The sequence below is a fragment of the Nymphalis io genome, chromosome 18 (genome assembly GCF_905147045.1).
Source record: "Nymphalis io chromosome 18, ilAglIoxx1.1, whole genome shotgun sequence".
NCBI lineage: Eukaryota > Metazoa > Arthropoda > Insecta > Lepidoptera > Nymphalidae > Nymphalis > Nymphalis io.
In genome coordinates this window covers 9,268,997-9,283,575 of record NC_065905.1, presented here as the reverse complement: position 1 = coordinate 9,283,575, position 14,579 = coordinate 9,268,997, and the positions used below count along the sequence as shown (strand labels likewise).

The 14,579-nt window shown below is 37.3% G+C and overlaps 1 protein-coding gene across 6 annotated transcripts in view; it reads left to right on the top strand.

Moving 5' to 3' along the window:
- LOC126775420 (eukaryotic translation initiation factor 4E transporter-like) overlaps positions 1-13,623 on the top strand; it is a 34,433-nt gene extending 20,810 nt beyond the window's left edge. For 2 of the 6 annotated variants that reach the window (XM_050497351.1, XM_050497345.1), the window contains exons 12-26: positions 1,062-1,211; positions 1,626-1,735; positions 2,353-2,442; positions 2,783-2,965; positions 3,172-3,253; positions 7,205-7,323; positions 7,574-7,661; positions 7,913-7,972; positions 8,308-8,334; positions 8,416-8,591; positions 8,968-9,087; positions 9,224-9,307; positions 9,723-9,788; positions 10,438-10,519; positions 10,634-13,623. In XM_050497351.1, coding sequence (XP_050353308.1) covers positions 1,062-1,211; positions 1,626-1,735; positions 2,353-2,442; positions 2,783-2,965; positions 3,172-3,253; positions 7,205-7,323; positions 7,574-7,661; positions 7,913-7,972; positions 8,308-8,334; positions 8,416-8,591; positions 8,968-9,087; positions 9,224-9,307; positions 9,723-9,788; positions 10,438-10,519; positions 10,634-10,797 — 1,601 coding nt within the window. In that variant the 3' untranslated portion in view covers positions 10,798-13,623. The remainder of the gene's footprint in view (positions 1-1,061; positions 1,212-1,625; positions 1,736-2,352; positions 2,443-2,782; positions 2,966-3,171; positions 3,254-7,204; positions 7,324-7,573; positions 7,662-7,912; positions 7,973-8,307; positions 8,335-8,415; positions 8,592-8,967; positions 9,088-9,223; positions 9,308-9,722; positions 9,789-10,437; positions 10,520-10,633) is intronic. The other 4 variants (XM_050497347.1, XM_050497348.1, XM_050497350.1 and 1 more) reach the window with 4 other exon arrangements.
- Positions 13,624-14,579: the final 956 nt, after the last annotated feature.

The window sequence follows — 14,579 nt, the reverse complement described above, 5'->3', positions numbered from 1 at the left end:
TTACGGCACAACTTTATTCGGATTATTCCACCACGCTGTTACAATGCGGATTGGTGGATGCACGAATAGTAAATTTCATTCAACACGTCCCTCAGGATGTTTTCCTTCATCGCTGAGCATGAAATGAATTGTCAACACAAATTAAGCAAACATAATTAACATGTTCTAACCACTGGGCCATCTATGCATTAACACATGTTGAGAACATAACCAAGTCCCATAACCACTACGCAGTCGCATTGTAAGTAAATGCTGGTTCATCTGGCATCGAGCACTTTCCATTTATTCTAATGCCAAACAATATATACATTTACAGTATGTAACTTTGTATTGACTACATCCTAGACGATTTATTGACAGTTTAAACAGTTTTCAATATTTATGAAATAGCGAAAATGACAATGATCATCAGGTCCTATTGAATGACAAAATGTTATTAACGTAATTAACTCTTTAGTTTAATACTTACTTTAATACTTTATTGTACATCACACCACAAAAAGAAAAATACAAAACGTGTATATTGCCTAAATAAATGTACAATTATGGCGACCTTATCACTACAAAGCGATCTCTTCCAGGTAACCGAGTGTAAGTAATTACAGATAGGATATGGGGTAGGTGTTGGTATGAATAAAATAATATTAATATTTAATTAAAACAAAACCAATTATTAAATGTAAATATAAAATACACATACTATACATATATCCATAAATAAATTATATTATAAGTAAATACAAAATTATAAGTATATGATATAAATACATACTATATACAGCAACAACGAATAAAACGATAAGTCCTCAAACATAACAAAAAAGAAAAGCAAATGAATAATACAAGAAATACTGAAATAAAAGAAATTATTGGTTATAAGGCATTTGAGACAAAAAGTGATCTTTCACAAGTTTTTTAAAAATATTTATAGATTTGGCCTCCCGAATATTTATAGGAAGATCGTTCCAGAGTTTAATAGCCTGAATTGTAAAAGAATTATTATAAAAACTCTTTACTTTCGACGAAAATATATAAAATGTCAATATATCTGTATTTAACAGATCTCGACAATTCAACCCACGAGCAGCACCCCGTGCCGGAGCCTCAGCCCGTGTACCCCCCGGTGGGCGCCCGCAACCCCCCCAACGCACCCGCGCCCTCGCTGCTCGATATGCTGAGGCGGGCCAGTGCGGATACTGAACAAAGACCCGGTAAGGATTGTTTACTTTTAATCTAATTTGTTTTTGTTCTAATATAATATATTTAAAATTTTAGACACCGTGTCTCAACCGCTATCATCACAGCTTTACATTTTACTTGAAAACTATATTTTTTACATATATTTAATTTTATAAATCCTGTAATAGTTGGTTATTGATTCAGTAACAGCCTGTTAATGTCCCACTGCTGGGCTAAGGCCTCCTCTCTCTTTTTGGGGAGAAGGTTTGGAGCTTATTCCACCACGCTGCTCCAATGCGGGTTGGTAGAATACACATGTGGCAGCCGAGAAAAAAAAAGCCGAGATGGCCTAGTGGTTAGAACGCGTGAATCTTATCCGATGATTGTGGTTATTGATTATGTTTTTCTAAATTGCGGCATGTTTAAAGTGCAATTACTTATTTCAGACTTGAACTCAGGGGGCGGTAAGATCCACAGCCTGGAGGAGCTGGAGGCGCGCCTGCGACCGCAGCCCGTCGCGGCGCACGACCACGACCTGTCCGCCTTCAAGCGACTTGTGAGGACCGACTTTATTCTTACATCAGCATTGGTTTCTCCTTATATTAGTTGTTTATTAATGGTCGGTACAGTGTGTCGGTTGCAGGCTGCCTGCCTGATAAAGTTTCCTTGGCAGTAGCTTTGCTGCAGGCATGTGTATGGTTGAGACGCTTGAGCGCTCTATTTATGAATGAGCTTAAAGAATTTTTCCTTAATTGGCTCTTACAATACCTACGGGTTGAGATGGGGTTCCTCTATTCTATCCTTTAAAACTTCTCAACTCTCAATCATAACTCACCATGTTTTTGTAAGATAAAAAGTTTAACTATTGAAAGTTCTCAATCCATAAAAAGTAACTGTCCCACTACTGTGAAAAAGCTTCCCATCCGTTAAAATGTCTCGAACCTTATTCCACAAGTATAAAATTTAACTAAACGAAACTTGGTGGTTAACTTCGGGATTTGAACCCGTGATCTGCGTTAAGTTGCAGGTCTGCTATCTTCTCACACCATATAGCATGCGATTAACGATCAGTATCGAGTTATTATAATATAGCCGAGTGTATTGCAAGTCGGGCGGTATCCGTCGGGGTAGGGAACAGTGAAGTGGCCGGTATGATCCGTACATGGGTTGCAGTTGGCGCAGGTGTCGGGCGGGCACGCCGTGACGGCCGAGCCGCCGCGCGCGCCGCCGCCGCCGCAGCCGCAGCCCATGAGCCTGCTGCAGGTGCGACACCCCCCCCCCACACAGACACACACACACACACACACTAACCACACGCGTGCAATATCTTATCATAATATACACGTTTGTGAGCCTAAGTATGTCTTATCGCGAATGCTTTAATAGCGATTTTCACTAGATTTCTTCTAGATAACCTTAAAGTCAATAAAGTTTATGTACGCTTTTTTATAATAAATAATAATAATAAACGAAATTGTATATAAATAAATATACACGAATATATGTATAATACACATAAATATATTGATTGTATTACATAAATTACAAATTTAAACTCTATTTAGATTTTCATATAAGAGTTCAACAATTTATATTTTAACAGATGCTAAGCAAGAGCATGGAGCAACAACAACAACAACAGCACCAACACCAGCAGCAACAACATCAACAGCAACAGCAACAGCAGCAGCATCAGCAGCAGCATCAGCAGCAACAACAGCAACAGCAACAGAAAGCGCCGCACATTCCGCAGGAGCTCCTATACAAGCTCCTGCAGGTGCAGCAGGTACGTCGTCAGAACTTATGTAGTACTAACTATAATTTTTACAAATTTGTTTTATTTTTAACAACAATTATTATAATGATGTAAAATTAAATAAATTAAGATTTACATTGTAATTTTCGTCTCTGCAGCTTTTTAATTCTTCCTGCTTTGGATCAAAGTGACGCCAACGTTATACGTTAGTGAGAATAAATTTGTATTACCCGTAGCGTCAGCAGCAGACGGGCGAATGGGCGCCGACTGCGGACCGAGAGCTGCTGCAGCGACCAGAGGCACAGGCTATCATACACGGTACGTACAGATTATTTACTGAAAAAGGTTAGGCTTTAGCTCAACTACTGCACTTAGGTCTATTTATTTATTTATTTTTTTATAATAGCACACTTACAACATACATATAAATCATTGAAAAGATTAATTTATAAAACAATAATAGTATATCCAATATGCATGTCAATTACAAGTGTACATAGCACTTCCAGATCCATCTAATCAAATTCTAATTAAAAGTAACAAAAAATCATCAGCAATTTAAAAAAAAAAATGAAAAAATTAAATAATAAATAATGTCATTATTATAATAAAAAATCAATCGGTGAAATCATAATTAAAAAATATTAAAAGTATTAATTAAAACTAGTCATGCATTTTATAATAATTAAGTAAAGTTATTTCTAAAGATTGAGGGAGAGTCACAAAAAATGTCAATGTCCGGAATTGATTTAACGATATTGTTATATTTATTACACAACCGTACTAAGGGAGCTTGTTTACCAATATGAGACTACGCTAGGAGTATGAAATATTTTGTGGGTGTGAGTGTGGCTTGATGACCTCAGCAGGGTTTCCCAACAAGTGGGTCTAAAAATGAACATGGACAAGACGAAAATCATGTCGAATATCCATGTTGCACCCACTCAAGTCAAGGTTGGAAATTCTGCACTCGAAGTTGTAGACAACTATGTCTACCTAGGTCAGACCATCCAACTAGGTAGGTCCAACTTCGAGAAAGAGATCAATCGTCGAATTCAAATCGGCTGGGCAGCGTTCGGGAAGCTACACGATATCTTCTCATCCCAAATACTGCAGTGTCTCAAGTCGAAAGTCTTCGACCAGTGTGTGTTGCCAGTGATGACTTATGAATCAGAGACGTGGTCGCTCACAATGGGCCTTATAAGAAGGCTCAAGGTCACTCAAAGGGCAATGGAGAGGGCTGTGCTCGGAGTTTCTCTGCGAGATCGAATCAGAAATGATGAAATCCGCAGGCGAACCAAAGTTACCGACATAGCCCGAAGAATTGCTAAATTGAAGTGGCAGTGGGCGGGGCACATTGCTCGCAGAACCGACGGCCGCTGGGGCAGAAAGGTTCTCGAGTGGCGACCACGAACCGGAAAACGCAGCGTGGGCAGGTGGACCCCCCTACAAGGTGGACCGACGACTTAGAACGAGTCGCGGAAAGCCGTTGGTTGCGGGCATCGCAAGATCGGCCAACGTGGAAATCATTGGGGGAGGCCTTTGTCCAGCAGTGGACGTCTTTCAGCTGATATGATGATGATGAGTACTTCTGTATGCCCTAGACGGAACTGATATCAGTATTCTTTCAATTAATTCTGAGTTGGTTAACTTATAGTTAATCATACTGTGTAGGAATTTAAGTTCTAACAATTCGCACCTACTTCGAAGAGAAATCATATTAAATTTTGCCCAACGTTCTTTGTATAACTGTCTGTGCAAGAAATCCTTTTCATGAAAAGTAAGATGTTTCGTAAAGGCTCGTTGAATACTTTCAATACGCTGAGAGTGTACGCTATAAAGTGGATTCCATATAACACAGGCATAATCAAGACAGCTACGCACTAATGAATTGTACAAGAGTAATTTAGTTTTCCCTGAAAAGCCTTGAGTGTTTCGCTTGATGAAACCAAGATTTTGAGCAGCTTCAACAACTATATTTTCAACATGAGTTACAAAAGTCGCCCGTCAATAGTGACTCGCTAAGTCTTTAATTTGCGATAACTCTTGTAAAATTTTATTTTCAATTGAGTAACTAGAAACAAGCGGTTTTTTCTTACGAGTAAATTTTATAAGAAAACATTTGCCTACATTAAGAATCATATTGAGATGACACCATGCAATAATATTGTTGAGGTCGTATTGTATTAAATTTATGTCTGAATTGGATTTTACTGTTTTGTATATTTCGAGATCGTCACCAAACAATGAACACCTACAATACTTTATATTCTCAATTATATCGTTTATAAAAACAAGAAACAAGAGAAGACCCAAATGTGAGCCCTGTGGAACCCCACTTTTAGCAAAATATATCTGAGATTCAAACCCAGTTACGGCAACTGTAAGAGATCTTTGTGTCAAATATGACTGAAACCATCTAAGTAGAGTAGTTCCAAGGCCATACTGATGTAATTTTATAAGAAGTATTTGATGGTTTACTTTGTCATCGTCAGCATCTATCTGGTCCCCTGTCCCCTGTCCCCTGTCCATCGCTAATACCAAGTCCGAAGTAAAAAGTGTTAGATTAGTTTGAACTGATAACCCGTCTCTAAAACCGTGTTGCGAATGTGTGATGATGTTGTTAAAATGTTTATTAAGCAAGGGATACACAAGGCTCTCAAACAGCTTAGAAAGACAGGAAAGGATTGGACGGTAGTTCTTAATGTCCGATCGGTCTCCTTTTTTATAAACTGGTACTATTCGAGCTTTTTTTTTATTCCTCGGGAAAAATACCGTTTTTTATAGAATTATTAAAAATTAACGTCAATGGAAAAGCTAGAGCAGAGCCGCATCTTTTTATGAAAATAGGTGGAATTCCGTCTGGACCCGCGCCTTTTTGAGGATCTAATGATTTAATTCTTCTTAAAACCTCAGCTTCATTAAATGTTATTTTAGTAAGTGTTGTAATGTGAGTTATATGTGTGTGAAGTGTAATGTACATTATTTGGGGTTATCGTGTATGTAGATTCATTAGGATAAACAGAAGAAAAGTGGCTTGCGAAAAGGTTGGCTATTTCTACTCCTGAACTAGTTCCAAAGCCACCTAACGACATAGATGCAGGCAAAAAATTTACGTTACGTTTGCTTTTATAGTAATTCCAAAAGGAAGTCGGATTCTTGTGAATATTATATTCGACGTTTCTTTTGTGGTTATTATAACAACTATCAAATAAATCATGGCAGCGAATACGCAATATTTGAAATTCAAGTTTATCCCTAGGGTTACCATATTTACGATATTTGGTACGGAGTTTCTCTTTCTCCTTGAGTAACTTTGTAAGGTTGTGTTTGAACCATTTAGGATACTTAGAATTCCGTAATTTTCGCTTAGGTACTAATCGCTCTATTATTTCATACAGAGGGCTGTGAAGTATCTCTATCATGGCATTAACAATATTACAATCGGAAAATTTATAGTACCAATTATACCAATTTATAGTACCAAATATTATTTAATTCGTTACCAATCTCTACATAATCAGCCTTATAAAAATTGTATCGTATACAGATTTTGGGTCGGATGTATGATATATGAGTACGAGACACTTATTAACATATTAGGATGATACTGATCTAGTCTACTGAGTAAGTCAAGAGGCTTGGCCACCGTTACATTAACCATATTACTAATTACCAAGTCTAAGACTCAGTCATAACAGTTCTTAATATTGTCGTACTGGTGCAAGTCGTTGGCAGACATGAAATCAATTAACGAAGAGTAACCGAGAGCGTTATGGTAATTTGATGGAATCATATACGTACAATCATCACCTGCATTCCATTCAATAAGGTCCATATTAAAATCGCCTACCACTATTACATAATTAATTTGATTAGTAACAACATCTATATTTTCAAAAAAAAAATTTTTTAGCATTTTCTAATTTTACTGGAGGTGGTAGGTATACAACACAAAGACCGACTTTTTTAACCGTCTATAAAATCTTTCCCTTTTTTTACCTATTGTGAATTCTATCATTCGCAAGCAAGAGGAGTATACATAAAGATACCCCATACAAGTTGTAGTTTGCTCTGCTATATTATGTGTTATTCAAAATGCTATTTTTTCATGAATCCATGGATTATTCTAGATCTCAACAAATTATATCAAGTCTATTTTACTTATTCATCAGCAATAGATATAACCCTAATATCAAAACAATTCAATTTAAAGATTATTTATGTTTCCGAAATAGATTATATAATAGTATATATATTTCTGTTCAGGTCTGAAAGCTGGTGAGATAACGGTGCAGCACCTAATGCAGCAACTTGGCAACCCCGGCCTCCAGAGCCGCCATCGCGAGCTGCTGCTTACCATCCTGCGCACGCATCAACAACGACAGGTACGACACTGACACGTAGACATGTGTATACTTACATAGGGTGCATGAACAGATTATTGTGAAAATATAACTTCTTATTTTTGTTTAAAATATATGAGAAAAAACAAAATAATTATTATCGTTTAAATATTTTTAGAAATCGATCGTTAATAATTAAAACATTATAGATTGACATAACAAATAGTTTTTGTATACATATAATTTTACAACATAAATGTGTTGACGTAAGCTATGATGAAATGTTTTGCAGCAAATGGGCGGGTCCCCATTGCCGCCGCACCTTGTGGTGCCTCCACCGCACCACCAGCCGTTGCGACTGTCGCCTCTGCCACACTCGGGTGAGTACGAGCTGACATAGATATATTTTTTTATTGAAGTCCATAAATCATTATATGTTTTATGTAAGTTTATATATACTCATAGCTTGAGAGGATTTTTAATGATAATTCTTGTTTTGATAACATAAAATATTTTGGCGGGTAGTTAAACAACTAACTCTCAGCCTAAAAACCATCACCAGTAGCGCTCAATATGCTAAGTTCATAACGTGAAACGATGAAATGATATTTTAATGACGCAATGGACGCAGCTTTTTGCGTGTCTCCCATCATGGCGAGTCCCAACACGCTCGCCGTACACAACGTGCCAGGTAGGAGCTTATGGTCCTTGTATGCTATCTATCGACGACAAGTCTGCTGAGACATGATGAATTAAGGAGTGGATTTTTAATAATGAAGTCATCTTTTAATCCTTCGTTTATAAAATTTTAGTTTGCTTGTTGTATGTGTTGTGATGATTTCCCTTCGAATGTTTTTAAACTTGAAAACCGATTTGTCGGTTTGACATCCTATGATCGTATCCCTCGATACAAATAATTGTAATTCATTATATTTAAACTTCTATTTTTAAGATGAATGACGATTTATTGAACATGTATTTGAATACTTTTAAAAACGACTATTATTGTTTTGTTTATTAAAAAAGGAGGAGGGGAGGAAAGATATAACTCAGGTGATAAGCTTGCACTATTATTAAATGACGTTGCCTATACGTGTGTTTGTATATAAATAAAAGTGAATACATTTGTAACAGGCGTACCCGCACGGATACCGTCACCGCGTGAGTTAGCCGCGCATACACAGTCCATAATGCAGGGTGCGCTCATAAAGAAGAAGCTAGAAGAGCAGAGGGAGAACTACCGCAGGCGGCACGAGATGCAGCAGCAGCAGCCGAAACAACCAACACCTATCTCTTTCACTCCGACTTCTGTGAGTACTCTCTGGACAAGTAACAATAATGTTATCTGGGACGGACAAATGGGTTACCTAATATTAAGTGGTCACCACCGCCCATAGACATTGGCGATGTAAGAACGAAAATGTTATGTTCCTTGTGCCTGTATTTACACTGGCTCACTCGTCCTTCAAATCGAAACGCAACAATACTAAGTATTGCTGTTTGGCGGCAGAATACCTTACGAATGGGTAGTACATACCCAGACGGGCTTGCACAAAGGTAGGTAGGGCTAACCACCACCTAGGAAAAGGTCCTCCGAGTTCTTTGATGTAATGAATTCAGTATTGTGACAAACCCGGAACGACATATCAAGTAATACCGTAATAACGTAAGGCGCGTGTACGGCAGGTGCTGCGCAAGATGACGGCGGAGAAGGAGGAGGCGGGCAGCCCCAAGGCGTGGGCGGCGGGCGCGGCCGGCGCGCACGCGCAGGCGCTCGCCAAGCCGCACGGCCGGCCCATCGTCAAGGTGACGTGCTATTACTGTCGTATGTTGTATACTATTCACACGAGTGTAACGATGTGCGATTACAAAACTTGCAGCATTATCTTCGACTTAAAATTACAGATGCAATTACTAAAGTTACTTTTTTTCTGTCTTTCAGGGTAACCAGAGCGGTACGGCGCCTATGGGCTATGCGCCCGCGCAGCCAGACTACCAACAACATTATCTCAATTTACAACAACAAGTAAGTGCGACTATGTTTGATACATTAAACAGTACCGTACAGGAGATTTCAAATACGAAAAAGTATCATACATCCTGAACACGTAATCTTTCTCTATTAAATTTAAAATAGAATAATTATAGTAACAAAACACTAATTTTAAAGTTGCTATATATGAAGATTCCTTTGTATATAATTTATTAAATGAATTAATTTGACTTTTTATCTTCCGTTAAAAACTATATCAAGTATTTAAGATATGGACAATTTGGTTTCGAATCAGCACATGTGTAAGAAATACTAAGTAACTGTCTAAGATGTCTTTCTAGAACAATATATTTAATGGAATATGTTTTTCTTAATTCTATCAAGAGGGAAAAACTTATATAGACGCCTTCTCAAAATGATTTATAAAAATGTGTTACTATTTGTTCAGCAGATGACGAATGCAAACCGAGCGTTCCCTCACCAGCAGCAACAGAGACAACAGTTACCGAATTCCGTGAGTGTTTCTTAATTTATATATCATTGCCGAACACAAATAGATGAAATTGTCCAGAAGTCAGGGTTAATCCTAAAAGTATTCTCTGCCAGCCATCCTTAGGACGCGCTGGAAAGAAAGTATAAAGGTGTGCAAAAATATAATTATTATACACAGAGCCAGTTTACTCATACATACAAATACATACACGCATAGTTATAGGGAATAACCCGGAACGACTTGTTGTCACTTTAACTCTCAATTATTCAACATAATATAATGTTATTTTAATTTTGGTAGGGCTTTATGCTCGTGTTGGTAGATATAGAAGATTCTAATGGTAGGAGGAGTAAAGGTAAATAAACAACTGATTTATTGATGAGGACTTTCCGAGTGACTTAAAAGGAGATTGATAATTAATGTTTAGTTGGTGTTATAACTGCTATAGGATCCGAACAGCTGACCGTCGGTGATTAACAATAGAAATATTTGTAACTTAATTACAATATATATATATATACCATTGCTACAATGACCTAGAGGGCGTCGTGAACAAACTTTGACCTTGAATTGACGTGACATCATTGGTCGAGATCTAAAATGGTCTTTACTCCTCCTGCCACTGGAATATACGATGTGTAGTGTTCTGAGTGTCGCTCGTATGTTACAGTTGAACGGTATGGGTGGCGTGTCGCGCGGTGGCACCACTCTGCACCAGCTGCTCGTACAGTCCCACCAGAGGACGCTCAACGGTCAGTACAATTTGTCTTTTTATGACTACGCCTTTATATATATATAAATACTTTTGAGACCACTTGAATTAATAAGAGTATTTTCTTAACGAATATTCAATGTGCGGCACACAGAGATGAGCGGCAGCGGAGACAACCAGCTGGCGCGCTGGTTCTCCCCCGAGCTGCTGGCGCGCGCGTCGGCCGGCAAGCTGCCGTCCGTGCACGTGCCCAACGCGCTGTCGCTGGAGGACCTCGAGCGGCACCACCACTCGCCCGCGCCGCCCGTGCGCAACTGAGCGCCCCCCACCCCCGTCGAGACAGGCCGGCCCTAGGGCGAATTTTGTAGATATTCGAAAATTTTTTTTTTTTTGGTCAATATATAATACTTCCCGAACGGCGCCGATCATACCCTGACGTGTCGGTGTAAATTGAAAAGTGTAGACGAGAGACGTTGTTTCGTTCACGATCATTATAAGTTTATAGCGGTTTGTTATATTGTTTCAAAAGCATGCGGTCTTGAACCGACACTCGTCGAGGATTTACTGAGGAAGTGACGAAATCGATGGTTATATAACATTGTATAAACGTAATTTAAATACAAGAGACAAAGATATCACTATAAAATCCTGCGTTACTTCTTCCTTTTAAAACTAATGTGTAACTAGGAAGTAACATTACATTTTGTCCTACGAAAAACCATACTATAATTAAATGTCTATATGAATATCACTTACTTAAACAACTCGTGATTCGCAAAGTGATAAATTTAAATAAATTAATAGGTTTTTATTTATATGATGCGTCTAATAAAGTTTTCTCTCAATATGTTAAGTCATTGTTGAATTTTAAAAACGAGCTGAAATGACATGAAAAGGCTTTTTGATGTACGAATCTCTGTTAAAAAAAAACATGTCGTCCTGTAGTGAAGACCTTGTGAAGCACAAATTAATTGTTAAATTATTTATTTATTTGTTTTGTAAAATATATAGTATCATGTATGTATTCAACACGAAATGTCCATTTCATCAGGTTTTTTTTGCATTGTCTTTTTAACCAAACTGTTTTCCTAATTTGTAAATTACGTTTTGTGCAATCGCAAAGTTTTCACAACAGGGAAGAGTAAAATTTTTCGAGTTTGTTCGTACTGACGCCCAAGCGATAATCATCGATGCTCTACAAATATATTTATAAAATATTACGTAAATCTTTTTTTTTTATATAAACTAGAGACCACCCCTGTTTAAATCTAATCTAAAGCGATATTTCTTAAAAGTATTCATTTGCCAAATTTTTTGTAACCAATATCGTATACTGAAAGTAATATGTAAATAATAAACACATAAGACCTTTCTTATATACGTTGCTTAGCGAGTGATTAGTTAAACAATGCTGTGTCTTCTCCTTATGAATGTCAAATCAATAATGACAGAAAGAGAGAAATCAGTATTTAACTAAACAGCCGCTGAGCAATTATAAGTAAATCCGTTAGATCCTAATGCTTCCATAAAAGTACAGATGAAACATGATATTTTAATCAGTTTTTTCGTCTATTTTCAATCAAATCAAAGTAAAACATTTTGCTCTTACCGATGAGGCTAAAATAGTAGTTGAATACATACACTGCCAGTTTATTTATTTGTTTGTAAAAGGTTTTTTTTTTCATATGTCGTAATAAAATATGTAAACAAGTTATTAAGAACGCAAGCATTTGATATATAGTTTGTATATATAAATATAACCCAGTGTAATTATGAAACAATATGTTCAACGCGAATTGAATACGTTTGTGATACCATTGTGATGAACTTTACAATGTTGAAGCAATAAATAAATACGCATTTAAAACATATAATGTCGAGTGTAAACATAGTACTATGGCTTGGGGTTTATTGAAATTGTATTTTTGAAAATGAAAACATCGACGATTGTTTTAAAAAAAAAAAAAACCCATCGCTTCAGTACTGTGTGAATAAAGTGAACAATTTTACAGTCGATTGTGAAATTTACACATTATATAATTGTATTATGTCTAAGAGTGATGTAATAATATCGATAAACTGAAGGTTGTAGCTGCGTGCAGGGATCAAAGTTTGGTGTATTAAGTTTTAGTGGATAAAAAAAAATGTAGTCTAGATTTTTGTCTTTTCGATTCGGCTGTCGTGATTTAAGTTCGACCCTGACACAGCTCCCTACCTGACTTGACTGTACAGGGGGTCGACATCCACCCTCTGGTCTACGACTGAGACATTCAAACACGACAAGGTTTGGATAGTGAGGACGTTGTGTGTGCGTGCGTGCGTGCGTGCGTGCGTGCGTGCGTGCGTGCGTGCGTGCGTGCGTGCGTGCGTGCGTGCGTGCGTGCGAGGCTACGTGAGCGTGTACGTGTACGTCTGACGGTTGTGTTTGACGCATTTTTGTTACTACGTCATTTTTGCGAGGAGGAAGTTTTACGTTAGATATTGTAGATATTGTCATTTTCAATTATACATTGTGAGATGGATGTTCTCGGCTGATCTCCGAAGTTTACGATCGCGAATTTGTTAAAGTATTTTATTGGAATTCGCACAAGTGAAACGCATTTGTGTTAGATGTTCCCCATGTTGTTTTTGTTTTTTTTTTTTTAAATATATTTCGATATCCCGATTCGATCGACGACCCTCTTCCCATCGAGACATGAGCTGAGTTTTGTCAATTTATTTCAATATACACTACGGACAATAGAGTAGATATCTGCCGTCCAATATTTAAAAAGAAAATCAGCTCATGAGTTTGAACGATATCGACCGACACTTCGCCTAATGCCTTTATTTGAACAATCTACTTTTTTTTAGGTACGAAATGAAAGCGTAGGATTTTTTTGACGTTTTATTGAAAGGATCTGATAGGCCGAGCGGCAATCATGTCTAATAATTTGATATGTGATGTTTATATGGAGGCGCGCGCATGAGATGCTGCGCTGGATTCGGTTTATCTAATTTAGAGGACATGTGGTGAAATTTCTGTTTTTCGGAACGCGACCTGTATTATGTTTTGGGCGCACACTACGGTAATGCGCTGACGTATTACAAAAAAAAATGTCTCCTGTCAGCTTTAAATTATTGATTAAAGAAAATTTGAAAGTTTTTCGCTGTTTTTTTTTAACGATCTAGACGTCACTATGTTTTGTATTGATACAACATATGTACCATGTATGTACCATGATACTAAGGTCATTTTCTGTTTTCATATTTAAAATGAATGATTCCTGATGCCTAGGCTGTTGTCATCCTTACTAACAAAAGCTGTTCTCTTAATTGGAGATGTATTAGTACTATTTAGTACCATTGCTTAAACAATTTCACAATACAAAGCCTTTGCGCGGAAATTATATATATATATATATATATATATATATATATATATTTGTTAAATATTTAGGTACCAAATATTTAAACAAATGCTGGTAGTATTTTAAAGCTGATCTGCCAATTTGTTCATTCATTCTGATGCACACCATTGAGCGTTCCTTTTTTTAAATATAATCTACATTTCATACCTTCCTAAGGTTTGTGGTGAATTGGCACAAGAGCAACTTTTTCTTTTTACTGGTGGTAGAGCTTTTTGCAAGCTCGTCTGGGTAGGTACCACCCACTCATCAGATATTCTACCGCAAAACAGCAGTACTTGTTATTGTTGTTCCGGTTTGAAGGGTGAGTGAGCCAGTGTAATTACAGGCACAAGGGACATAACATCTTAGTTCAGTTAAGTGATGGTAAACATTTCTTACAATGCCAATTTCTATGGGCGTTGGTGACCACTTAACATCAGGTGGCCCATATGCTCGTCCGCCTTCCTATTCTATAAAAGAAAAAAATTGGTTGACGATGAATGGTAAGTATTTCTCACGAAGCCAATGTCTATGGACGGTGATGATCACTTACCATGAGATGGCCCATTAGCCCGTCCGCCTATCTACATTATAACTATATGCATCTAGCATCCAGTTCCATAACTTGTAAGAAAAAAACCCATAAAAGCAACTCATCTCTCGGTGCTTGTGTTTGCAAATATGCTTGTGAACTATAATATAACTTGAACA